Below are 25,328 nucleotides of genomic sequence, written 5' to 3' on the forward strand. Positions count from 1 at the left end.
AATCAAGAGACAGATGGTACAAAGTCATTTTATTTCAACCCCACTATCTTCTCTGGACACAAGCGAAGCAGTACATTTTAGATAAAACATTTAGTCATTTAGCAGGTGCTCTAACCCAGAGCAACTTACAATCAGTGCATTCAACTAAGGTAGACCACACATGTGTATAACAATAATTGAAAGAAAAATCTAAATAGCCGCTATATGCAAAATCAGGGGCTCGGATGGTCTTTACTGAGCGGCGGCTGCAATAGAGAGGCAGGGGAGGGGGCATCCCGATGAGCCTTTGTCGACGAGGAAATAGACCGCCAATGCCCTCTGTCCTATTGTTGAAGTTATTATGTGACTTGTTAAGCACATGTTCACTCCTAAACTTATTTAGCCTTGCCATAACAAAGGGGTTGAATACTTAATGCCTCAAGACATTTCAGGTTTTCATTTTTGCATTCATTTGTAAACATAAAAAAAAAACATAATTCCACTTTGACATTATGGGGTATTGTGGTTACGCCAGGGACAACAAAATCTAAATTTGATCCATTTTAAATTCAGGCTGTAACACAACAGAATGTGGAAAAAGCAAAGGGGTATGAAGACACTGTACATACCCCAACCAGATGCCATGGATTACAGGCAAGGCGTCAATACAGGACTAAGATTTAATTCTACTACGCCGGCTCTGACGTTCTACAGATGTGGCAGTACTTGCAAACTATCATGGATTACAAAGGGAAACCCAGCCGCGAGCTGCCCAGTGACACAAGCCTACCAGATGAGCTAAATACCTTCTATGCTAGCTTTGAGGCAAGCAACACTGAACCATGTATGAGAGCACCAGCTGTTCCAGACGAATGTGTGATCTCGCTCTCCATAGCCGATGTGAGTAAGACCTTTAAACAGGATAACATTCGCAAGGCCGCGGGGCCAGACAGAATACCAGGACATGTACTTAGATCATACACTGACCAGCTGGCAAGTGTCTTCACGGATATTTTCAACCTATCCCCGACCCGGTCTGCAAACCCAACTTTTTCAAGCCGACCACCATAGTCTCCCAATAACGCCAAGGTTACCTGCCTAAATCACTTGCCCCGTAGCATTCACATTTATAGCCATGAAATGCTTTGAAAGGTTGGTCAAATCAAATCAAACTTTATTTGCCACATGCTGAATACAACAAGTGTAGACTTTAACGTGAAATGCATACTTACAAGCCCTTAACCAACAGTGCAGTTCAAAAATAAGAAATTATTTACAACACCATCATCCCAGACACCCTGGACCCACTCCAATTCGCATACCGCCCCAACAGATCCACAGATGACGCAGTCTCTATTACCCTTCACACTGGCCTCACCCACCTGGACAAAAGGAATACCTTTGTAAGAATGCTGTTTATTGACTATAGCTCAGCATTTAACACCATAGTCCCTTCCAAGCTCATCACCAAGCTCAGGACCCTGGTACTGAACATCTCCCACTGCAACTAGATCCTGGACTTCCTGACGGGACACTCCCTGGCGGTGAGGGTAGGCAACAACACATCCGCCATACTTACCATCAACATGAAGCCCCTCAGGGGTGTATGCTTAGTCCTCTCCTGTACTCCCTGTTCACCCATGACTGTGTGGCCACGCACAACTCCAACATCATCAAGTTTGCTGACCGCAAGACAGAGGTAGGTCTGATCACCGTCGACAATGAGGCAGTCTTTAGGGAGGAGGTCAAAGACCTGGCATTGTGGTGCCAGGACAACAACGTCTCACTCAACGTCAATAAGATAAAAGAGCTGATTGTGGACTACAGGAAATGGAGGGTCGAACAGGTCGAGAGCTTCAAGTTCCTCAGTGTCAATATCACTAAAGAACTATCATAGGCCACACACATTAACACAGTCACGAAGAGGGCATGGCAACGCCTCTTCCCCCTCAGGAGGCTGAAAAGATTTGTCAAGGGCCTTCAGATCCTCAAAAGGTTTTAAAGCTGGCCCATTGAGAGAATCTTGACTAGCTGCATCACCTCTTGTTACGTCAAATGCAAGGAACTGGATTGTGTTTACAGCATGAGTGGTCTCAAGTACAGTACCAGTCAAAAGTTTGGACACACCTAGTCATTGAAGGGTTTTTCTTTATTTTTACTATTTCTACATTGTAGAATAATAGTGAAGACATCACAACTATGAAATAACAAATGGAATCATGTAGTAACCAAAATAGTGTGGGAACTACACATGCTGAAATAATCTGTTCACCTTCTCTGGGTCTCAAATCTGGACTCATCAGACTAAAGGACAGATTTCCACCGGTCTAATGTCCATTGTTCGTGTTTCTTGGCTCAAGCAAGTCTCTTCTTATTATTGGTGTCCTTTAGTAGTGGTTTCTTTGCAGCAATTCGACCACGAAGGCCTGATTCACAGTCTCCTCTGAAGGGTTGATGTTGAGATGTGTCCAGTTACTTGAACTCTGTGAAGCATTTATTTGGGCTGCAATTTCTGAGGCTGGTAACTTTAATGAACTTATCCTCTGCAGCAGAGGTAACTCTGGGTCTTCCTTTCCTGTGGCAGTTCTCATGAGAGCCAGTTTCATCATTGCACTTTATGGTTTTTGTGACTGCACTTGGGGAAACTTTCAAAGTTCTTGAAATGTTCCAGATTAACTGACCTTCATGTCTGAAATGAATGATGGACTGTTGTTTCTCTTTGCTTATTTGAGCTGTTCTTGCCATAATATGGACTTGGTCTTTACCAAATAGGGCAATATTCTGTGTACCACCCCTACCTTGTCACAACACAACTGATTGACTCAAACGCATTATGAAGGAAAGAAATTCCACAAATTAATTTTTAACAAGGCACACCTGTTAATTGAAATGCATTCCAGGTGACTACCTCATGAAGCTGGTTGAGAGAATGCCAAGCGTGTGCAAAGATGTCATGAAGGCAAAGGGTGGCTACTTTGAAGAATCCTCAAATATAACATATATTTTTGATTTGTTTGGTCCATATGTTTTATTTCATAGTTTTGATGTCTTCACTATTATTCTACAATGTAGAAAATAGTCAAAATAAAGAAAAACATTTGAATGAGTAGGTGTGTCCAAACTTATGACTGGTACTATAGATGCGCTTGTTTTGAGATCAAAGTGAGAGCTTCATGTAGCCAAGTGTGCACATTCTGTTCATGTCCTTTGCTAGTTAGTGAGTTATTAGCCCAGTTATAGATCATTTTAGTCAGCAATAGGGGAGTGATGTATTTTGAGACATGCTTGAACAAACTAAGTAGCCAATAGGCAGAGGATAGCATCATTTGTCTGATTCTCTGTAATAATGGCATAGAAATAATAATACATTTTATTTTGTAAAGTGGTTTCTTGCATCAAACAACACAACAACATTTCCAATGAACTCCTTGCCTGAAGGACAGGTGGATAACAGGTTAATGTCAAGCCCTGCATATTTTCTTCAAAGGTTTCATGGAATTTAGGCCTACATTGAACACCACACATTGGCTGCTACTGTAGGCTGAATGAGAACAGCTATTTCCGTGTTCAAATGTTATGGTATGCCATTGCTTTTGATTGTAGGTCACTCTGGTATGCCTACATTATGATCAAGTAGCCTACATGGCCACTGTTTAAACTGTAACATAAAGCGGGTACAGCCACAGTGTTCACAGTAAACGCATGCTGGAAGTTGCACAGAATTTTCACAATGTTAAAGTTTGCTCTCAGTAGACTTGAAATTCGCTGTGCCGAAAAAAATTAGAGGGAACATTGGTGGTAAGTCTAGAACCAACAGAACCCTGAACAGCTTCTACCCAGAAGCCATAAGATTGCTAAACAAGACTGCTAAATAGCTAATAAAATGGCTCACCCGGACTACCTGCATTGATCCTTTTATGCACTAACTCTATGCACAAACACTGGACACTCACACATACTTACACTGACACCACAACACACTACATACGCCCACACACACATACATACTGACACCACACACACGTTCACACTCAACATATACTCTACGGTCTATTATCTATCCTGTTGACTAGTTCACTTTACCCCTACCTATAAGTACATAGCTATCTCAATTACCTCATACCCCTGCACATCAACTCAGTACTGGTACTCCCTGTATATAGCCGTGCTATTTTTACTCAAGATTTTTGTTATTCACTGTGTATTTATGCCTTGTGTCATATCAATTGTATATATTTATCTTAACTCTGCATTGTTGGAAAAGGACATGTAAGTAAACATTTCACTTTTAGACTACACCGGTTGTTTTACGAAGAATGTGACTTTTCTTTTTGAGTGAATTGTGCAATACATTTTCTACTCTGAAAACTTGGATTTTCACACACAGTACCTCCATCTGCTGGCAAGACAGACGAACAACTGGCAGACATCTTCTTTGCGCCTGCATTTCAAAGACCAACCACAGAGGACAGGCCTACCACATAAAAAAAGTGATTTATCTTCCATGTATAATTAATTTCTTGTGGATAGACTACCTAAACTACCAAAGTACAACATTATAATGATTCCATACCTTTTTATGGTTAGTTACTCGTAGCAAAATTCTTGAAATGACAGAGGTTGGGAATCTCCATAGAGATAGAGGACTCATCTTTGTATCTGTGCGTCTGTGACAGCATGGGCAGCACCATTGAGGCAATCTCCATTTTGATGTAGCACATTTTCTTCTTCACAATTGGCTGATCCCTCCTGATTACCCGGTTGGACATGACTCCAACAGGGTCACCAGGAGGCATTAGACAATGAAGTTGGAAGTCCCACCCAGTTGACTACATTATAATGGTGGAAGCCCTCAATGGTGCTGTCCATGCTAATATGGCCTTTTGGCCACTAGAGGACTCTATCATTCTCTATGGGAATCTCATTATTTGTGATACAGGCTAAAGTAGTACAGTGCCTTAATCACGAAGGTACTGACTATAAGTGTTTGTTTCTGTAGGCTACTGTTTAAAAAAATACAGCTCACTCCACACAAGTTCACTCCACACCCACACAAATTATTTGCCTGGTGTAACTTAACTGTAACTGTAACTGTCAGACAGGTTTGGGGTCAATTCAGCTATCAATTCAGAAACAGAACTGAATTGAAATTCACTCCATGAATTGAAAATGACTAATAGTTTTCAACAAGGATTTTTCAGTTGGGTGAGGTAGGGCTGTAGCAGAGATCTCAGGCTCCGAACGCACACAGCCTTCTGCTCCATGATCTCCTCCAGTTTATGAACGTAACTCCCTAAAGTCCTGAAGAATAGAGGGACCGGTGAGACAGACAGGGAAGGAAGTTGGATCAACAAATGGTAGACAGTCATGGAGAGCACTACTCTCAAACCAAGTGTCCTATTCAGCAACAATAATAGTAATTGCAATGAATCTAATGAATCCAATCCATGATTTACGAGCTAGTATATTTAATACTTGTATATACAAGGTGCTGAGTTCTCACCACGTCAGGCTATTGGCACAGCAATGTCCCCTCTCTACGACACATAGACTCTATCTGCTTCAACTGCTCCCAATGGGTCTGGACAACACACCACCTGACGAACACAGAAGGGAGAAATGTAGAGAAAGAGAGAGATAGAGAGAGATGGAAAGAGGAAGAGATGGCAAGGGATAGAGCCAGGATGAGTAAGGGACCATAAACCTACACATTGTTCATGATACATAACAGATAGACTTGAACTTACTGGGCATGCTCCAGGGCTTCCCGAGTAGAGAAGGAGAGGGTGGCTGGGGGTCCAACGTGCTTTAACAGACCGTTTGGAACGTCTGGACTGGACTGCTTGAACCGCTGAGACGGCATGGAGTGTGGAGATTAGGAGGACTGTTTGAACTGGGCGACTGAGATTGGTCCTGCAAAATGTTAAATTGCACGGGGTTGTTCATTTGTTGGAGAATTTGTACACTAGGGATGGAGGAGTTGGGTGTATCCTGAAATGTGTGTTTAGTCGCGATGGGAGGCTTATGTGTATGTTGTGGTACATGGGTGGAAGGCAAAGGGTGTGATGCTTGTGTGTTGGGCTGGACTGGGCCTTGGGAGCACTTGGTTGTGTGTGTATTGGATACAGTGAGGTTGTGTGGTGAGTGGAAGTGTGGAGAAGGGCCAGGGGGACAGGTAGAGTCAGGAGCCTAGGACCTCCCTCCCTAACTGGGCTGGGGTTTTCAGGATTCCTCTTTGGTCTTGGACAGACACCAAGGAGACCACAGGGGCAGATGGTTTGGTCATAGCTGGACAGAACAGACAACACAAGAGAATTAGAGCAACATTTGACTTGTTTTTAAAATGTATTTATTTTTACACGCAATCCCCTAACAAAACCGCAATTCTCACAAATGAACAATGTCAATGAGAAGGTGGCAATTATTTACAGAGATATTAAGTAAACAATACGGGGGGGGGGAGCATTGCACAAGCTTGTGTATGTGACTCACCCATTCTCCAGAGAGGAGCAGCATCCATCTTGGATCTCCTCTGATCCATGTGGCCTTCACCACTCTTCCCATCTATCACTAGAGTGGGTACTAGAGACTGGCCACCGTCCACCACCCCTTTTCCCTTTCCACCTTCCCTAGGCAGGAGGGAGGGGGAGTAGGTGCTGTGTGGTACCTGCTGGCAGAGGAAGGAGTCTGTGGCTGCCAGCCTGTCTACCTGAAGCAAGGAAAGTGAGAGGGGATCCATGGTGCATCTAGATGAATTGCCCGAGGACTCACAGTGTGGTGGTGAAGAAGGGGGCATTAGAGCCACAACTCCAGAATTATTTTGGCTCTCAGGGGGAAGCCTTGTGGTGCCAACCGCTGCTCCCCTCCCCGTCTGCACAAAGGACAGAAGGGGGGTGGCAGGGTCTATAAGACGTAGCAGCTCAGCACCTGGTAGCGCTGTCCTCTTTCTGGGGCTCAGTGGTACTCCCTGCTGGCAGGGGCAAATGGGGACATTTTGGAAGTGTAGGCACAGGCCACTGGAGCTCTGGTTGATGTGCTTGGACTCCAGGGACAGGTCGTTGAGCTTGGCTGGGGGCGGGGGTGGAGAGAGGGGCCTCTCGGCCGGAGCGTGGTGGCTGCAGTGTCGGTAAAAGCTGTCGTTGTCACTGTTGCTGTCTGTGGAGCCGCGGGTGAAGTCATTAACGGCAACCTCTCCTTCCTCCTCTGTGCTCCATTCAGCCCCCAGCAGCATGTCCTCTTCTCCTCTCTCCTTGTGTTCCCCTGCCCACCCCCCCCTCTCAAATGCCCCACGGAGGCTAGATGTTAACTGTTCCTCCTCCCCAAGACGCAACACAGCCCCTGTCCACCTGCCGCCCTCTTCTGACTCGACCACTCTACACTCTGGCCATGCCCATTTCCCTCTCCTCTCGTCCTCCTTGGGTGACCCCCATTCGTCCCCACTCCCTCTCTCCACTCCTCCTCCTCCTGTCCCTCTGTCATCCAGCCTGCTGATGGTAGACAGCACTGATCCAGCCCCGGGGACGAGACACTTGAGGATGTGCTCTCCACTACCATCATCTCCTTCATTATCATCATCATTATCGCCATTGTGGCAGTGGCTCTGAGACGTGTTGTTAGAGAGGTGACTCTGTCCCCTCCCCTTTGCCTCCACTGTGACCCCTGCGGTCCCTTCCCCCCAAAGCGGGAGGTGGTCTCCCCCGGCCCCAGCAGTGGCCCTGTACCCAGCCAGAAGCTCCTCCACACCGTGGCAGACAAACGGAGAGGCAGGCAGAGGCTGCTGGAGCCACTGCATCTGCTGCAGCTGCTGGTGGTATCTTCTCAAATGCCTCTCTCTTTCCTTCTCGCTCTCCCGCTCCCTTGGCGTCTCAGTTTCCCTCTCCCTTTCCCATTCTGTACTAGTCCTCCTATCTCTCTCCCTGACCTCTCCCAACTCTCTCTGTCCCTCAGCTGTCTTCTCTCTCTCCCTCTCCCCCACAATTCGGTACTGCTCTATCCATCTCCTGCCCTCTCCCTCTCCTTTACTCGTAGTAGTACTCTGCCTCTCTTCTCCTCTGAGGCAGGAAGCAGCAGCTGCCCTCTTACCTATGGCCATCTGGCTTGTAGTGGCTCTTCCTTCTCTGGGTATTTCCCAAAGGGTTGTCCTTCCCTCTCCCATTCGCTGTCTCGTCACCCAAGCCACCCCATGGTCCTGTTCCGTGTTGGAATCATCTGTCTTCTCACATTCCTTTCTGTGCCCTTTCTTTTCCACCTCCCTCTCGCTATTCCTCTCCCTCTCTCCCACTCCCTCACTCCTCCTGCGCCTCCAAAGCCCCCGGCCCAGTGAGCCCCTCACAGGTGTGGTGTTCTCCAAACAGAGGTCTTCTCTCCCCCTCCCAAAGCCCTCCCCCGCCCCCTGGCCCTTTGGTGTGGAGCAGAGCAGAGCTCCCCCTGGGGCTAACCTCCTTGCAGGGGTGCCAGTCACATTTGGGGCCTCCCTGTGTCCCCCCAACTTCACCCCTTTTGGGGGACTTTTCCCCCTGCTGGCACTAGTACCAATGCTGCTAGTCTGATCATGTTCTGGGGATGGGGACGGGGTGACTGTGGGCCGTCTTCTCCCCCCTCCCCCCCTCAGCTCCTTCACCCTGTAGAGCCAATAGGACATGATATATCACAGGCCAATGTCACTGACCAATTAATCAATGACGTCAAAACTGTTGAGTCGGAATGTGTGCTCTCATATGACCTACGTAATACGCAACACTCACCGGTCAGCGTATCTCAGCGTATTGAGTGTGTGTTTGGTTGCTAGGTGACTGGGGGAAACGTTTGCAATCATACATGTCTTTGAATCACCAACAAAGGAGTCCTTCAAAACCTATACAGACAACAAGGTAAACAGAGTTTGAACAAAGTGGTACTGACCCAAATTATATCATTCCCTGTGGACAACACAGTCGAAGCACAAACCTGGTGTGGAGTTGCTCAGATGTGTTGTTGAGAGTTGAACCCGTGAACGTTTGCAATGTGTGTGTGAGATTCTTTACCTGCGTGAGCTTGCTCTGTCTGAACGGTGTGTGTGACTGCTCCTGGTCCAGAGAACGGATACATTCTTTCAGCTGAAACAAATAGGCTACATGTTAACAGCAATCCCGTTTTATGTGTGTGTGAAAATGAACAATAAAGTATTGTATGTATCCTGTTGTGTGTGTTTTGCGCTCACTGCCAGTAGACTCTGGTTGATCTCTGCCCCCTCCATGCGACTCAGTCTGTCTGGGTCTCTGGAGTCTGCTGCTCTCTCACTTCCAGCCAGATCCACAAATGACATCCTACACAACAGTGTGGGACACATCTGGTCCGATTACTTTTAATTTAATGTCACATAAACTATGTTACAAAGCTACTGAATTGCGCACGCACGCACGCACGCACACACACACACACACACGCACGCACACACACACACACACAAACAAACACACACTGTGTACTGTAGCTAATCATACATAAAATAACACATTCAATCTCAGGTATATTGCTGAATATGTGTTATATTTGAGATTATAAACTGTGTCTGAATTGCAATGTGCAAACTCCATATACCTGGTTGATCATTTTCTATATATCACTCTCAAAACAAAAATATGGAAATTAGTTTTGCTACCTGGAACTAATTTGGCGACTTTGTCCTATAAGTTATTATAACGTGACACTGACCTGCCAGTGGCCCGATGGCCAGAGTCTCTGAGCTGTATCTGGAGCAGAGCGTGGGAGCGGGATGACACTGGGTTGACTCCACTTACCCCCTGGGTGCGCTCCCCTGTACCCCACAAGATCACCTGGAAGGCGGAGAGAGGAAAAGGTGGGGAGGATGAATGAGGAGGGGTGGAGGCAGGAGAAGGTGGGGACGATGAATGAGGAGGTGTGGAGGCAGGAGAAGGTGGGGAGGATGAATGAGGAGGGGTGGAGGCAGGAGAAGGTGGGGAGGATGAATGAGGAGGGGTGGAGGCAGGAGAAGGTGGGGAGGATGAATGAAGAGGGGTGGAGGCAGGAGAAGGTGGGGAGGATGAATGAGGTGGGGAGGATGAATGAGAAAGGGTGGAGGCAGGAGAAGGTGGGGAGGATGAATGAGGAGGGGTGGAGGCAGGAGAAGCGATGAAAGGAGGATGGAATGAAGAAGGGAAATAAATCAAAACAGCAAGACAGGGAGGTATAACAGACGAGAATAGGAAGAATGAGAAGAGAGGAATACAAGTCTCACCTCTAGCAATGAGTTGACAGACTCCACTTTGACCTCTCTTAGCCCTGCTATCTGAACCACTTGGTGCCCATCCTCCCTTGCAAACAAGCTGCATAGAGAAGACACAGATGTCATTATAAAGAGACCAATCAGAGGTTTACTGGTTCACTTATTTCCTGAGTGGTTCACTGAGTAGTTCACTGGTTCTGTGGTTCGCTGAGTGGTTCACTGAGTGGTTGTGGTTCAACTGGTTCACTGGCTCAATGTTATTATGAAGGAACCAATCAGAGAGCATGGTTATGACCATGTCATTGTGAAGGGACTAGAGGTCGATCGATTAATCGGCATGGCCGATTAATTAGGTCCGATTTCAATTTTTCATAACAATCGGTAATCTGCATTTTTGGACGCCGATTATGACCGATTACATTGCACTCCATGAGGAGACTGCGTGGCAGGCTGACCACCTGTTACGTGAGTGCAGCAAGGAGCGAAGGTAAGTTGCTAGCTAGCAGGTAAAAAACAATCAATCTTAACATAATCACTAGTTAACTACACATGGTTGATGGTTAACTAGCTTGTCCTGCGTTGCATATAATCAATGCAGTGCCTGTTAATTTATCATCGAATCACTGCCTACTTCGCCAATGTCTACCGAAGTCGGCTCCTCTCCTTGTTCGGTCGGTGTTCTGCGGTCGACGTCACCGGTCTTCTAGCCATCATCGATCTATTTTTCATGTTCCATTTGTTTTGTCTGTTTTTTTCAACCTAATTGGGATCAGGTTGAAAAATCATAATCGGTCGACCTCGAGAATGGACCAATCAGAGAGCAGGGTTATTTATGTTCAGTGATGCATCATAATTCCTATAATAACTACAACCTAAAATTTCTTAACTGGGAATATTGAAGAACTGGGAATATTGAACCACCAGCTTTTCATATGTTCTCATGTTCTGAGCAAGGAACTTAAACATTAGCTTTTTTAAATGGCACATATTCTACTTTTACTTTCTTCTCCAACCCTGTGTTTTTGCATTATTTAAACCAAATTGAGCATGTTTCATTATTTATTTGAGACTTAATAGATTTTATTTATGTATTATATGAAGTTAAAATAAGTGTTCATTGTTCATTCATTATTGTTGTAATTGTCATTATTACACATATATATATATATATATATATATATATATATATATATATATATATATATATATAAAATGGTCCTCCAATAATTGGGATAAGGTTGAAAAATCATAATTGGTCGACCTCGAGAATGGACCAATCAGAGAGCAGGGTTATGTTCAGTGATGTAGTCAATTTACTAAACCTCGAGTGCGAGTCGAGTCCCAAGCCTCTAGTGTTCGAGTCAGAGTCCAAGTTAGAGTGTTACATTATGAAATATTTTCTGAAAACAAAGTCACAACTACTGGTCGAGATAAGTCAGTCCTGAACTTGAGTACATACACAATCACACACGCACCGTTTTCTACGGTCCAACAAGTCGTAGAGCTGGCCACAGTAGATCTCAAAGAAGCTGACATTGACATAGACGTGGGATGTGACTGCAGAGTTGCCACAGTCCTGGGTGGAGTGCAGCTGGGTAAATATGTCCCTGGCAGCCAGAGCGTATAGCCCCTGTCTCTGAGGAGGACAACCCAGCATGGTGTGTGTCTTCCCTGCTCCCGTCTGGCCGTATGCAAAACAAGTGGCCTTGCCTCTGCCAACGTACATACAGACAGAACTAGGTCACACAATATCCCATTACAAATCAAATCTAATGTTATGTGTCACATGCTTCGTAAACAACAGGTGTAGACTAACAGTGAAATTCTTACTTACGGGGCCCTTCCCAACAATGCAGAGAGAAAAAAATAGAGAAATAGTCGAAGAAACAGAAAAATAGACAAATAATAACACAATCAGTACTGAGTCGATGCGCAGGGGTACGAGGTAATTTAGATAGATATGTACAGTTGAAGTCTGAAGTTTACATACACCTCAGCCAAATACATTTAAACTCAGTTTTTCACAATTCCTGACATTTAGTCCTAGTAAAAATTCCATCTTAGGTCAGTTAGGATCACCACATTATTTTAAGAATGTCAAATGTCAGAATAATATTAGAGAGAATGATTTATTTCAGCTTTTACAGTGCCTTGCGAAAGTATTCGGCCCCCTTGAACTTTGCGACCTTTTGAATCGACCTGAATCCAATCGAGAATCTGTGGAAAGAACTGAAAACTGCTGTTCACAAATGCTCTCCATCCAACCTCACTGAGCTCGAGCTGTTTTGCAAGGAGGAATGGGAAAAAATTTCAGTCTCTCGATGTGCAAAACTGATAGAGACATACCCCAAGCGACTTACAGCTGTAATCGCAGCAAAAGGTGGCGCTACAAAGTGTTAACTTAAGGGGGCTGAATAATTTTGCACGCCCAATTTTTCAGTTTTTGATTTGTTAAAAAAGTTTGAAATATCCAATAAATGTCGTTCCACTTCATGATTGTGTCCCACTTGTTGTTGATTCTTCACAAAAAAATACAGTTTTATATCTTTATGTTTGAAGCCTGAAATGTGGCAAAAGGTCGCAAAGTTCAAGGGGGCCGAATACTTTCGCAAGGCACTGTATTTCTTTCATCACTTTCCCAGTGGGTCAGAAGTTTACATACTTTTGCATACTTGCGTACTATTGTTTGTACAGATGAACGTGGTACCTTCAGGCATTTGGAAATTGCTCCCAAGTATGAACCAGACTTGAGGAGGTCTACAATTTATTTTGTGAGGTCTTGGCTGATTTCTTTTGATTTTCCCATGATGTCAAGCAAAGAGGCACTGAGTTTGAAGGTAGGCCTTGATATACAGCCACAGGTACACCTCCAATTGACTCAAATTATGTAAATTAGCCTATCAGAAGCTTCTTAAGCCATGACATAATACTCTGGAATTTTGCAAGCTGTTTAAAGGCACAGTCAACTTAGTGTATGTAAACCTCTGACCCACTGGAATTGTGATACAGTGAATTATAAGTGAAATAATCTGTCTGTAAACAATTGTCGGAAAAAATACTTGTGTCATGCACACAGTAGATGTCCTAACCGACTTGCTATAGTCGGTTAGGATATCTACTTTTGCTATAACAAAACTATAGTTTGTTAACAAGAAAAACAACCTACGTGTATGTAAACTTCCGACTTCAACTGTAAACGTAGGTCAGAATAAAGGGACTAGGCAACGGGATCGATAATAAACAGTAACCTCAGCGTATGTGATGAGTCAAAAGAGATTATTGCAAAAAAGGTCAGTGCAGATATTACAGGTAGATATTGCTTAACTATTTAACTAACTATTAGCAGTCTTATAGCCTGGGAGTAGAAGCTGTTCAGGGTCCTGTTGGTTCCAGACTTGGTCATAGGTACTACTTGCCGTGTGGTAGCAGAGAAAACAGTCTGTGACTTGGATGGCTGAAGTCTTTGACAATTTTTATAAAACGCAACATGTAATGTGTTGGTCCCATGTTTCATGAGCTGAAATAAAAGAGCCCATAAGTGTTCCATATGCACAAAAGCCAGGTTTGAATCTACATTTTCCCGGCAGTTTAGCTATCGATGTGATGTTTGGCGGCGCCTAATCAGTCAGTTCTGTACCTACCTGGCCGAGTGGCAGTGAGGGTGGAATGAGCGAGCTCGCCTGGCAACCACAGCACGAAACACGTGAGGCAATAAAACTCAGTAGTCTGCATGGAAATTAATTTGCAAGACCAATACATTATCTGTTCTCCTCTCATTTTAATTCAAGTACTTTTCAAGTACCAACCTGAGAAAATGTCTGCTTTTTAAGGTATTCCAGTACTTGAATTTCAGAGTGCCAAATTCAAGTACTTTAAGAACATCAAGCAGTTTGTGAGAACCCTGTGTCCTGAGCGTACGCACTACTCTTTGTAGCGCCTTGCGTTCAGATGCCAAGCAGTTGCCGTACCAAGTGGTGATGCAGCCAGTCAAGATGCAGCCAGTCAAGATCTTTTCTGCCTCCTGAGGGGGAAGAGGCGTTGCCATGCCCTCGTCACGACTGTGTTAATGTGTGTGGACCATGCTAGTTCTTTAGTGATGTGGGCACTGAGGAACTTGAAGCTCTCGACCTGTTCGACCTGTTTGAGCGCAACTGTTTTAGGATACATTATGGTAAACAACACCTAGTTGCTCCTCTGCAGCTACATCATTGTGTTACAGCAGGGGTCTTACACACGCAGGGAATATGGCTAACACCGACAGACTTTTCTTATCGGAGTCCCTCCCCGTTTTCTTTTGTTTAGAACCCAATGAACACAACACAAGGTTCCTTACCCGTTGAGGACATGCTGTATCAGCGGAAAGGCTGTTTTCAGGTACACGTCCACATTGGAGCTCTCTTCCCCAAACACCTCATCATAATTAAACCTGTGCTGTGGAGGGGACCAGAGAAGAGTACAGACACACACACAGATCAACACTGTGTTACAAGGAACAGGGGGCCTGAAGCTATATGAATTATATTTATGTACCTTAACTTGGGTTGCAAAGGGTAGGAAACTTTACAGGAACTTTACGGAAATTTCCCATTGAAGTTAAGCCCTGGAATTTAGGGAATTTTGCTTAAATTCATCAAAAAAGTTAGCTTATAACAGTTTAGGGTAGACTAAAACTGAAATACATCAAAAAGCCTGAAGACTTCTGCCTGAAGCCCATACACGCCACAGCGTACATGTTGGACCCCAAGCATGCTGACAAGAGCATCCTGTCTGGTGCAGAGATCAACAAGGCCTATGGTGTCATCACTTGGCCTGGATGAGGGCAAGGTTCTTGGCAGTCTGGCGAAGTACACTTCCAAGCAAGGGCTTTGGGATGGAGATGTAATATGGCAGTCGTGCCAACAAATCTCATCAGCCACCTGGTGGAAGGGACTTTGTTGATCTGAGGCTCTTTCCCCTGTTGCCTCCATCATCCTCCAAATCCCACCAACATCAGCCGCCTCCGAGCTCAACTGGTGCTTGTTTGGGAACACACACACCAAAGCACACAACAGGCTGACCAATACAAGGGTTGAAAAATTGGTGGCATTCCGGGCAAATCTGAGGCTTTTTTTTTTACATTGAGGAGGTCCAGGGAGAAGACATGAAAGCCTGAGACGAAGACAACCAAATGCTTTAGTTTCTAGAATATTATTTTACAGATTTATGTTGCAAATGTTTTTGGGAGATGCAATGGATCATTGGGGATCATTCAATATTCCCTTTCTTTTGTTGTTCAGTGAAATCATCCCATGTGAAAAGTCAACTCGTTAAATTAAAGTTCAATCCGTAACTAAATTGTTTTTTAAATTTCTACTGGAAGGATTTAATAATTTGCAATTATGATAAGGTAAAAGGTTTCTGTTTCTGTTTCCATATGATATGGTAAATATATCCAATGCAAAATACATCTACATTTAAATGGTATTCATATTAATTTGCATATATTTCCTTTAATTCCCATATATTCCAGTTAATTCCCATATATTCCCACAGAAAGTTTCCACCTCTGAATATTCCCCAAAATGTGCAACCCTAGCCTTGTACACAGTACATCCAAACATACAGATATAAGATCTTAATTTGATCACTCTTTTGTTGCTGAGAATTTTCCTGCACGGCAGGAAATGCAAGCTTGTAGTGTATTTGCGTTTTAAAAAGGCTTCTAAAGTTTGTAATTTCTGAAATTCAGACTTGACTTACCCTAACGAAAAATGTATCAATGTAAATGAACTATTATCCACATAGTAATTCACATTTCCTGTTGTTGCAGGATAATTTTTCTTCTGTAGCAAACTGGCCCAAATTTAAGATCCTACATCTGTATAATATACAAACATACATAATGTCTCCTTTATTGTACCTATATACTGTATATTCACGGTCTGTACTGTATACATTGCTATATTCAAGTCTTGCTAGACTCTGTCCTCTGTGACTGTGTGATGTAGCCTGAGTGTACTGTAAATTAGAGTTCTGCTACCCAACCCGAGCCCGACATTATACATCGGGTTACGGCCACGTAGGGCCTGTTTCTTCATCAATAACCAGGTTATGGGTAGGGCTCGGTATTACTAAATTGATCAATAAAATGTTGAAGATGAGCCATTTGCGCGTGCTCTGCTGCGCAGTACAGTCATATCTGACTAAGATCATAACGTGGCGTCAGAAGTGCTTCAACCCTGTCAAATTTAAGACTGGAGAGATTCTTTTGCCAAAATTATAATTCTCATTGAGTTTTGTCGGAGTTTAGAGTGACGAAAAGTATCTAACAGCTCTCTCATGTCTCTTCATTGAACAGAGCAGCCCAAGCGGAGCCGTTGCTATGGATACTCACAGTCAGAGCACCATAAGCAGAGTGCATGCAGAGTGTGCTGCACGCAGGGAGTGAGTGAGAAAGAGGAGCAGCTAATGGATTTACTAACAGGGGAAGTTATTTCTGGTTTCGGGAAGGGCCGGGCCTTAAATTTAGCAGAAGCAATCGAGCCTGGGTAGGGTAGGGCCTGAGCGTCACCAGCATGGGTAGAAGCTCGACTTTAAATTCAAGCCTGTGCAGGGCTCTACTGGACCTGGTACCTACTTGGAGTATGTACTGGGTCAGGTCCACTGCCTCTTTGCTCTCATGGACCACCACAGAATCTCCATCATGGGCTGTGACCACGTCTGCCTCCCCTCTCCTGTTCTCAGCATTGGTCAGGGGCCTCTTCCTCACACACACACTGATCCTCTGCTCACCTGCCTCCCTACAACACACACACACACACAAGCACAAATTACAGGTATTTTGAACAACAGTATAATTAATAAGAGAGAGTTTCCTTTTCCAACTAACCAAGTGTGAGGAGCAGTTATTTGTAGAATGAAAAGAAGTAGGAAAACAGATGAAAGGAGAGACAGCAGCAGACCAGAGACGACCAGCCTAGTGACCCATACACTATCAACAACAGCATTATACACAATTGACACATAATACAACTTACTTTCTGGTTGACACCGGGCTACTCAGGGGCAGACCATAGTTGCAGCCTATAGTTCTCCTCAATGTGTACATGTATGTGGGCTCATCCGTCCTCCTGGATGTCCCATCCGTCCTCCTGGATGTCCCATCCGTCCTCCTGGATGTCCCATCCGCCTCCCGGCGCACCTCAGGTCTTGGCCCGCTGCCGATGGTCGTCCCCTCCTTGTAAATGCAGACGCCCTGACGCTGGGTCACTTTGCTGTTGCTCCTGTGCACTGTGGTCCGTCTGACAGTCTGCTTGTGAGGACAGCTACGCATCGGCGTCCCACTGATCTGGGTTTTGTGTATGGGTGACCCTCTGCTGAGGTCGCAGCGTGGTTGGGGTTTAACCCCTGTGTTCGGGCTCGGGAAGGGGTGGACACCAGCCCCCCTGTGACTGTCATAGTCACTGAGCCATCCGCGTTTGGGCTCGCTCGACCTACCATCACCATCAAAATCTAGCTGCCTGCATGCGGGGACTTTGCTGCCTGAAGTGAAAGTCTTTCTTGTTATCACAACTCTATTGTCATCGTGGCCCCCATGGTCTTCCTCTTCCTCCAGAGACTTGACCAGCTGTACCAGATGGAAAAGCCGGGCACGGTCCCCCATGCTGTGGACCCCCACGCTCGAGTAGTCGCCCATGGTGAGCAAAGACAGGTGTCCAGCGCGTCTCAGTCCCATGGCGGTAAAACAAGGGTAGTGACGCTGAAGCCCGACCTCGCGCAGGCACTCGTACAGGCATGATGTCATCGCCTCAACTAGTTCCTTCTCACCTCTGGCATGTGTGCGCAATCCCTGTGAGGGAATGAGCGGTGGTCATTCCATTTGGTTAATGTTGGAGCGCGCTGTCCCCAAGGCAGCGCAACCAAATAGACCTTCAGTAGCCTTGTTTACAAATGTATAAACCGGTGGCACATTACAAGACAACTCCCTTGCTTACACCTTGCCTTCCTCCGTGCTTTTTCTTGATGAACGATAGCCTACTCTTGTGGCTGGGTGTGCTGCATGCTTTGGTGCTGAAACTTGACACTGCTGATGGTGGCACTATGTCACACATTGCAGTGTAGCAAATATGATAAATATAGATGAGCCAACAGAACAACAGCTGTCATAGTTTTACAGTTATGTTGACAGCTGCAGTGTTCTGGCAGTTGTGAAAGACCATGTCATGAAAACTCTTGAATTTGGAATAGGAATTCACTGGGATCTTGTTGAGGACCCTGGGGAGGAAAATGCTGTAAACATTTAAATAATAATTTTGTCTCTCACCTCACCTGGCTACATTATATAAGTTCACCTTCTTGCAAGTGTGCTGGCTGTAGTTTTTACAAAGCAAGGTGAGGTGCCAAGCAAGTAGGTTAGTCCAAAAGTGCCCACATCACTCACCAATGTTCGAACTTCGAAGTTAGTCTCCTCTTCGGGAAGATTAACTGACCAAACGAGCTCTCTGTCTCGTGTATCAACGCTAAGAAACTAACATACAGGTATGCACTACATTTTTAAACAGTGGAAATCTCCTTCCCACTGTTTCCATACACAAAAAGCATCTCCATAACGACGGTTTGAGTTAGCGCATTTCTTCCCGCTGTAAACTTAGACCAATGAGCATTCTGCTGCTGCATGTGCATTAAGTTGAGAAAGGCAGAAAGGGCAGAATTAGTTTGCTTTGTGCGCCGGCTGCTGGCGAATCGGAATATTCCATTTACGCACGGCGCGCTGCACTCACATGGCTCCTCGCGTTTTGTCTGCTGATCATTAGCTGTGGGCCAAAAGCTATGCGATAACTTGATTCTTTTTTTTGTAGGGAAGACTATGTTGCTTTCAAAAACATCTAAAAACAGAGCCCTTTTGCCGTGACATTGTGTATCGCAATGCCGTGACCCGGATTCGAACCGGGGTTGCTGCGGCCACAACGCAGAGTACTAACCACTATACGATCACGGCGAGCTACCAGGGCTTGTCCCTAGATGGGAGAAATTGCGATTTGTAGTGACGTTGATAATAAACTTGCTAATTGTTGAGTTATGCAGCGTATTTTTAATTTTATGTTTACCTTTATTTACCTAGGCAAGTCAATTAAGAACAAATTCTTGTTTACAATGATGGCCTACCAAAAGGCAAAATAACTCCTGCGGAGACGGAGACATTAAATAAATTACATATAAATATAGGACAAAACACACATCACGACAAGAGAGACAACATAACACTACATAAAGAGAGATCTAAGAAAACAACATAGCAAGGCAGCAACACATGACAACACAGCATGGTAGCAACACAACATGACAACAACATGGTAGCAGCACAAAACATGGTACATTATTGGGCCCAGACAACAGCACAAAGGGCAGGAAGGTAGAGACAACAAAACATCACGCAAAGCAGCCACAGCTGTCAGTAAGAGTGTCCAGGATTGAGTCTTTGAATGAAGAGATTGAGATAAAACTCCAGTTTGAGTGTTTGTTGCAGCTCGTTCCAGTCGCTAGCTGCAGCGAACTGAAAAGAGGAGCAACCCAGGGATGTGTGCTTTGGGGACCTTTAACAGAATGTGACTGGAAGAACGGGTGTTTGTATGTGGAGGATGAGGGCTGCAGTAGATCTCTCAGAGACGGGGGAGTGAGGCCTAAGAGGGTTTTATAAATAAGCATCAACCAGTGGGTCTTGCAACAGGAATACAGAGATGACCAGTTTACAGAGGACTATAGAGTGCAGTGATGTGTCCTATAAGGAGCATTGGTGGCAAATCTGATGGCCGAATGGTAAAGAACATCTAGCCGCTCGAGAGCACCCTTACCTGCTGATCTATAAATTATGTCTCCGTAATCTAGCATGGGTATGATGGCCATCTGAATCAGGGTTAGTTTGGCAGCTGGGATGAAAGAGGAGCGATTACGATAGAGGAAACCAAGTCTAGATTTAACCTTAGCCTACAGATTTGATATTTGCTGAGAAGGACAATGTACCGTCTAGCCATACTCCCAAGTGCTTGTATGAGGTGACTACCTCAAGCTCTAAACCCTCAGAGGGTCATTCTTATCAAACCACATTACTTTTATTTTGGAGGTGTTCAGGGACAGGGACATACAGGGAACCACTGCTCCTGCCATCTTAAAGTATGTAACCGAGTACCCAAGGGCCATAGGTAAGGCTGTACATTGCAATATGAATGTCATTACGCACAATGGGGTGATATCTGACAGTTAGAGTTCACTAATATGATGAACTACGATGCTAATATTTGTGTAAACTCTTCAGAATCGTAATCTGTGGGTGTCATCGAGTAGCCTCATACCCCAATTTATGGATCCGAGATCCATATACAGGAGATAGGGGTGTATAGTGCATAGAAGTATAACCCCCAATGCAGTTCTAATACATAATCTCATAAATAATCAGTGCGATTTCAACATTTTAAATTATTGTCTTTCGTTGCATTTATATAACAACATTCCGACCTTGTTGAGCATTATCTAGTCCAAATATGTCACGATTCCACTATTTTTGTATCCGTTTGAATCACTTTGAAGAGGAAAGGCAAATTCTACTATTGTGGCTAATCCTTGTTTTGGCTAGCTTCGGAGGGGTGAGAGGCTGTCAGGTGAGGAAGTGTCTGTGGATGGTGGCTGGAAGAGCGCGCTTGTTTGAAAAGGAAAAGCTCGGTAAACTACTAACAAAGATGAACATCAAGACGAAGCAGCTGCTTTACAAGGCCTGAGTGTTCCACGACAAAGCGATCGGCATTCGAGGGATTCGACTTCAAACGAGGAAGTGAAATAGAATCCAACGTATTATATTGTGGTAGGCGGTTTTAGCAACAGCTGTGCAGGACTGTGGTCGACATTAATGATAGTCCTGATGGTGTGGGTGGGGATGAAAGTGAAAAGGAAAAATAATGGCCCTGCTATAAACGCTGCTAACAGCAGTGGCACTTCTAGTGTTGAGAACGTGAAGTGAAAAACAATGTAGTGGTGTGTCAAGTTGTACTCGTGTTTGATGCGACCACGGGGGTCTGTCTCATCTAAACCCTAAGATTCTGAAAATGAAAACTCCCAAAGGGAAGAAAACCACAAGTCATGTCAATGAGCTTCGGCTAAACTGAGGAGGGGGGGGGGGGGGGGGGGGGGGGGGGGGGGGATTTCTGGGGTTCCACTATCTATGTCCATAGGTTTATTTTAAAGAAAATGTAGAGGGGGGCATAATGGTTGAATCCAAACGTCTGTTCAGTAGGAAAGAAAGCCTGTCAGTACTGTTAATGTTTGAGAAGGTTTTATGTAAGAAAGTACAGATGGGCTTCCTGGTTTTCATTGTTAAGAGAGTTTGGCCCACCTCCATTAAGGTGTTTTAAATGCCAATGAATGGGACATGTAGTGGCTCTGTGCAAAGGAAAGAAAGGATGTGCCAAGTGGGCAGGTGCACATGATTATAGTGAATGTGGGAACAATGTCAAGGTTTAACTGTTGTAATTGGGGTGGGAACAGAGTGCCACATTTGATGGATGCCAGGTACAGAAAAAGGCTAGAGAGGCCCAAAGATATAAAATCACTCATAATGACTCTTATGCAGAGGCTGCAAGGCAGATTGATGGAACTATTAGGCAGAATGATGGAGACAATAGGGCTTCTCCTGGAATAAGTGGACCTACTGTAGGAAATGTTGCTTATGTTGGTCCAGACACGGATACTAGACCTGTTCAGAAATCTTGTTCTCACATGTTGACGCCTAATAATAATACTAATGATGGAATGTCTCAGTATGATGATAATTAGAGTTATGGTTTTTGTTATCCTTCAGTGGAATGCCAGAAGCCTTATTACTAACGGTCAGGAGTTTTAAGAAATATGTCATTGATTTAGCGATCAAACCTGATGTGATATGTTTTCAAGATGCATGGCTTAGACCACATCTTGATTTGATTATTCCTGGTTATTGATCAATCAGATCTGATAGATTGGACAGGGTGGTGAGTGTGCTAAGGGAAGGTCTTGAATATCATAATATAACTGTCTCATATGAATGTGTGGTGGTGGGAATCTTCAGTGCAGGTAGTAATATTAAGTTACAACATTTTCACAACCCTAGTCATCAACTATCTGTAGCAATGTTTGATGAAATATCCAGAGAATTGGGCTCTAGAGAGATATGGTATGGCAACTTTAATACACATAGTAGTTCATGGGGAAGCACACATACAGATGCTGATAGTACTATTGTGGAAGATATGATGGAAACCAGCATTAGTATGTCTTAACGATGGATGTGGTACAAGAGTCGATGTTGTTAGAGGGGTTACATCCTGCCTGGACCTCTCACTGGCTTCTAACTCTATTGTATCTTTGTGTGAATGTAATGTAATGAATGATTCGACTGTTGGACGTGATCATTTCCTGATTTCATTAACTTTGATGTTACTATTCCAGATAGAGTATCGTTCAGAAGATGGTGCTTTTCATAAAGCAGACTGGGAAAAGTTTGGTGATCATTGCCTCAAAGTCTGTTGGAGAGCTGTCTTTGTGCGGCCTATGTGACAGCTCTGATTTTGTGTGCTGCAAATTTATATGTGCCAGTGAGTGAAGTGGGTGGAAAAAAAAGGAAGGTAGTTCCTTGGTGGACTGAAGAGTGCGCTGTAGCTATTTGAGAAAGAAATAGGGCTTACAGAGTGTTGCATAGCAATATAACTCCTGAGAATCTACTTGATTTCCAAAGGAAGAGGGCTTTAGTACGTAGGGTCGTTAAGTCTGTCAAGAGAAATGCATGGAGACAGTTCTGCTCTACAATAGGCAGGGGTACTGAGCTGGGGGATGTATAGTCTATGTTGAAGAAGATAACTGAAAGAAGCAAGTTCATATTTTGACTCAAATTCCAGGTTTTGGTCCAAAAATTGCTGAAACTGATAAAGAAAAATCTGACTTGTTGGGGAAGACATTTGTTAGGGTACATAGAGGGGTTACTTTGAGATTTTAAATGCTCATTTTAATGTGTATAAGAAAATGGATACTTTTGACTCTTCTTTGGATGCTGTTTTTCACCATAGATGAGATGCGTTCAACCTTAATAAGCTGTGTGTCACGCCCTGACCGTAGAGATCTTTTTATTCTCTATGTTTGGTTGGTCAGGGTGTGACTCGGCTGGGAAACTCTATGTTCTTTGTTTCTATGTTTTGGCTGGGTAGGGTTCTCAGCTGTCTATCGTTGTCTCTGATTGGGAATCATACTTAGGCATTTTCCCCCCCCCTTTTTTTATTTGTGGGTAGTTGTCTTTGTTTGATGCAGGTATAGCCTTACGGAGCTTCACGGTCGTTTTTGTTGGCGACATTTAAAGATATAAAGAAAAAATGTACGCTCACCACGCTGCACCTTGGTCCGATCATTTCGACGAGCGTGACACTGTGGATATACAGCCCCAGGTCATGATCAGGTGTGCTATGTAATGTTTAAGCATCTACCTGATGAGGTCATACATGTTCTCCTGGGATTATGTAATACGATTTGGAGTGAGGGGGTTATACCTTCTGGTAGGAAACGTGCAGTAAAATTACCTTATGTAAAGCCTGGTAAGGACCCTTCATGTGCTGAGAGTTGTAGACCAATAGCACTGACCTCTAATTTGTGTAAACTGATGGAAAAGAGGATAGTCAACAGATTGTCATATTCCCTGGAACATAGAGGTTTAGTTAGTCGATGTCAATTGTGGATTCCGTAAAGGATGCATTAGTAAACCAGATGTAAGCAGGTGAGCAATGAAGTTGGAAAAAACTGTGGTCATGAAAGAAGGAATGGCTACGGTCTTTTTTGACATTGAAAAGGCTTATGACACTAAGTGGAGAGAAGGCCTACTGATTAACATGGAAAGACTTGGTACTGGTGGGAGATTATATAACTGGGTTTTGGCCGTATTTAATCCCTCTATCAAAGTTAAAATAGGATCCATTTTATCTGATGCCTATGGAGTCCTATTTTGTTCAACATTACGATGAACAGTGGGTTTTCAAATGTAGGTAGGGGTATTGGGGCTTCCATATGCTGATAATGGAGCTATTTGGAAGAGGGGAAGGAATATCTTGTGATCAAATCTATTCAACAAGCTATAGTGGATGTTGAAAGATGGTCGATTGACTGGGGTTTAAATTGTCAGTGGTGAAGTCTTGTTGTTCTTGAAGAAGAAAGTTTCTGATAATATACAGTTGTTTCTGTATGGACAGCCTATAGGGAGGGTTTCTAAGTATAAATATTTGGGTCCATGGTTCAATGAGTGATATACAGTTGAAGTCGGAAGTTTACATACAGTTAGGTTGGAGTCATTAAAACTAGTTTTTCAAACACTCCACAAATTTCTTGTTAGCAAAAAATAGTTTTGACAAGTCGGTTAGGACATCTACTTTGTGCACGACACAAGTAATTTTTCCAACAATTGTTTACAGACAGATTAATTCACTGCATCACAATTTCAGTGGGTCAGAAGTTTACATACACTAAGTTGACTGTGCCTTTAAACAGCTTGGAGAATTCCAGAAAATTATGTCATGGCTTTGGAAGCTTCTGTTAGGCTAATTGACATAATTTGAGTCAATTGGAGGTGTACCTGTGGATGTATTTCAAGGCCTACCTTCAAACTCAGTGCCTCTTTGCTTGACATCATGGGAAAATCAAAATAAATCAGCCAATAATAAATTGTAGACCTCCACAAGTCTGGTTAATCTTGGGAGCAATTTCCAAATGCCTGAAGGTACCACGTTCATCTGTACAAGCAATAGTACGCAAGTATAAACACCATGGGACCACGCAGCCATCATACCGCTCAGGAAGGAGACGCGTTCTGTCTCCTAGAGATGAAAGTACTTTGATGCGAAAAGTGCAAATCAATCCCAGAACAACAGCAAAGGACCTTGTGAAGATGCTGGAGGAAACAGGTACAAAAGTATCTACATCCACAGTAAAACAAGTCCTATATCGACATAACCTGAAAGGCCGCTCAGCAAGGAAGAAGCCACTGATCCAAAACCGCCATTAAAAAAAGCCAGACTACGGTTTGCAACTGCACATAGGGACAAAGATCATACTTTTTGGAGAAATGTCCTCTGGTCTGATGAAA

The 25,328-nt window shown here is 44.1% G+C and overlaps 2 protein-coding genes and 1 non-coding gene across 3 annotated transcripts; all 3 read right to left on the reverse strand.

Moving 5' to 3' along the window:
- Nucleotides 1–5,080: 5,080 nt before the first annotated feature.
- Nucleotides 5,081–7,273, reverse strand: LOC139389985 (uncharacterized). The gene is made up of 4 exons (XM_071137052.1): nucleotides 6,472–7,273; nucleotides 5,727–6,267; nucleotides 5,483–5,576; nucleotides 5,081–5,280 (listed from the first exon to the last, which is right to left on the reverse strand). The coding sequence occupies exons 1-2, from the start codon at nucleotides 7,208–7,210 to the stop codon at nucleotides 6,161–6,163; spliced, it is 846 nt and encodes a 281-aa protein (XP_070993153.1). The 5' UTR covers nucleotides 7,211–7,273; the 3' UTR covers nucleotides 5,081–5,280; nucleotides 5,483–5,576; nucleotides 5,727–6,160.
- Nucleotides 7,274–7,997: 724 nt separating this feature from the next.
- Nucleotides 7,998–18,110, reverse strand: LOC139390215 (kinesin-like protein KIF24). Its single transcript, XM_071137472.1, has 11 exons — nucleotides 17,221–18,110; nucleotides 16,821–16,983; nucleotides 14,538–14,635; nucleotides 11,680–11,916; nucleotides 10,217–10,304; nucleotides 9,673–9,794; nucleotides 9,179–9,284; nucleotides 9,003–9,074; nucleotides 8,724–8,833; nucleotides 8,312–8,600; nucleotides 7,998–8,030 (listed from the first exon to the last, which is right to left on the reverse strand). Exons 1-11 carry the CDS (start codon nucleotides 17,985–17,987, stop codon nucleotides 7,998–8,000), a joined length of 2,085 nt encoding a protein of 694 aa, XP_070993573.1. The 5' UTR covers nucleotides 17,988–18,110.
- Nucleotides 18,111–19,109: 999 nt separating this feature from the next.
- On the reverse strand, nucleotides 19,110–19,181 carry trnah-gug (transfer RNA histidin (anticodon GUG)). Its single transcript has one exon. It is a non-coding gene; the product is annotated as a tRNA-His (tRNA).
- Between the last annotated feature and the right edge of the window lie 6,147 nt (nucleotides 19,182–25,328).

This window comes from Oncorhynchus clarkii, chromosome 30, assembly GCF_045791955.1.
Source record: "Oncorhynchus clarkii lewisi isolate Uvic-CL-2024 chromosome 30, UVic_Ocla_1.0, whole genome shotgun sequence".
NCBI lineage: Eukaryota > Metazoa > Chordata > Actinopteri > Salmoniformes > Salmonidae > Oncorhynchus > Oncorhynchus clarkii.

Excerpts from the sequence above, each read along its gene's own strand:
- LOC139389985 (XM_071137052.1), bottom strand. The coding sequence starts at position 7,210 with ATGCTGCTGGGGGCTGAATGGAGCACAGAGGAGGAAGGAGAGGTTGCC. Across the intron at positions 6,268-6,471 it reads TGCTCCTCTCTGGAGAATGG|CTATGACCAAACCATCTGCC; the intron begins GTGAGTCACATA and ends TGTTCTGTCCAG.
- LOC139390215 (XM_071137472.1), bottom strand. The coding sequence starts at position 17,987 with ATGACATCATGCCTGTACGAGTGCCTGCGCGAGGTCGGGCTTCAGCGT. Across the intron at positions 16,984-17,220 it reads AGCCCGGTGTCAACCAGAAA|GGAGGCAGGTGAGCAGAGGA; the intron begins GTAAGTTGTATT and ends TGTGTGTTGTAG. Across the intron at positions 9,795-10,216 it reads CTGTCAACTCATTGCTAGAG|GTGATCTTGTGGGGTACAGG; the intron begins GTGAGACTTGTA and ends TCCGCCTTCCAG.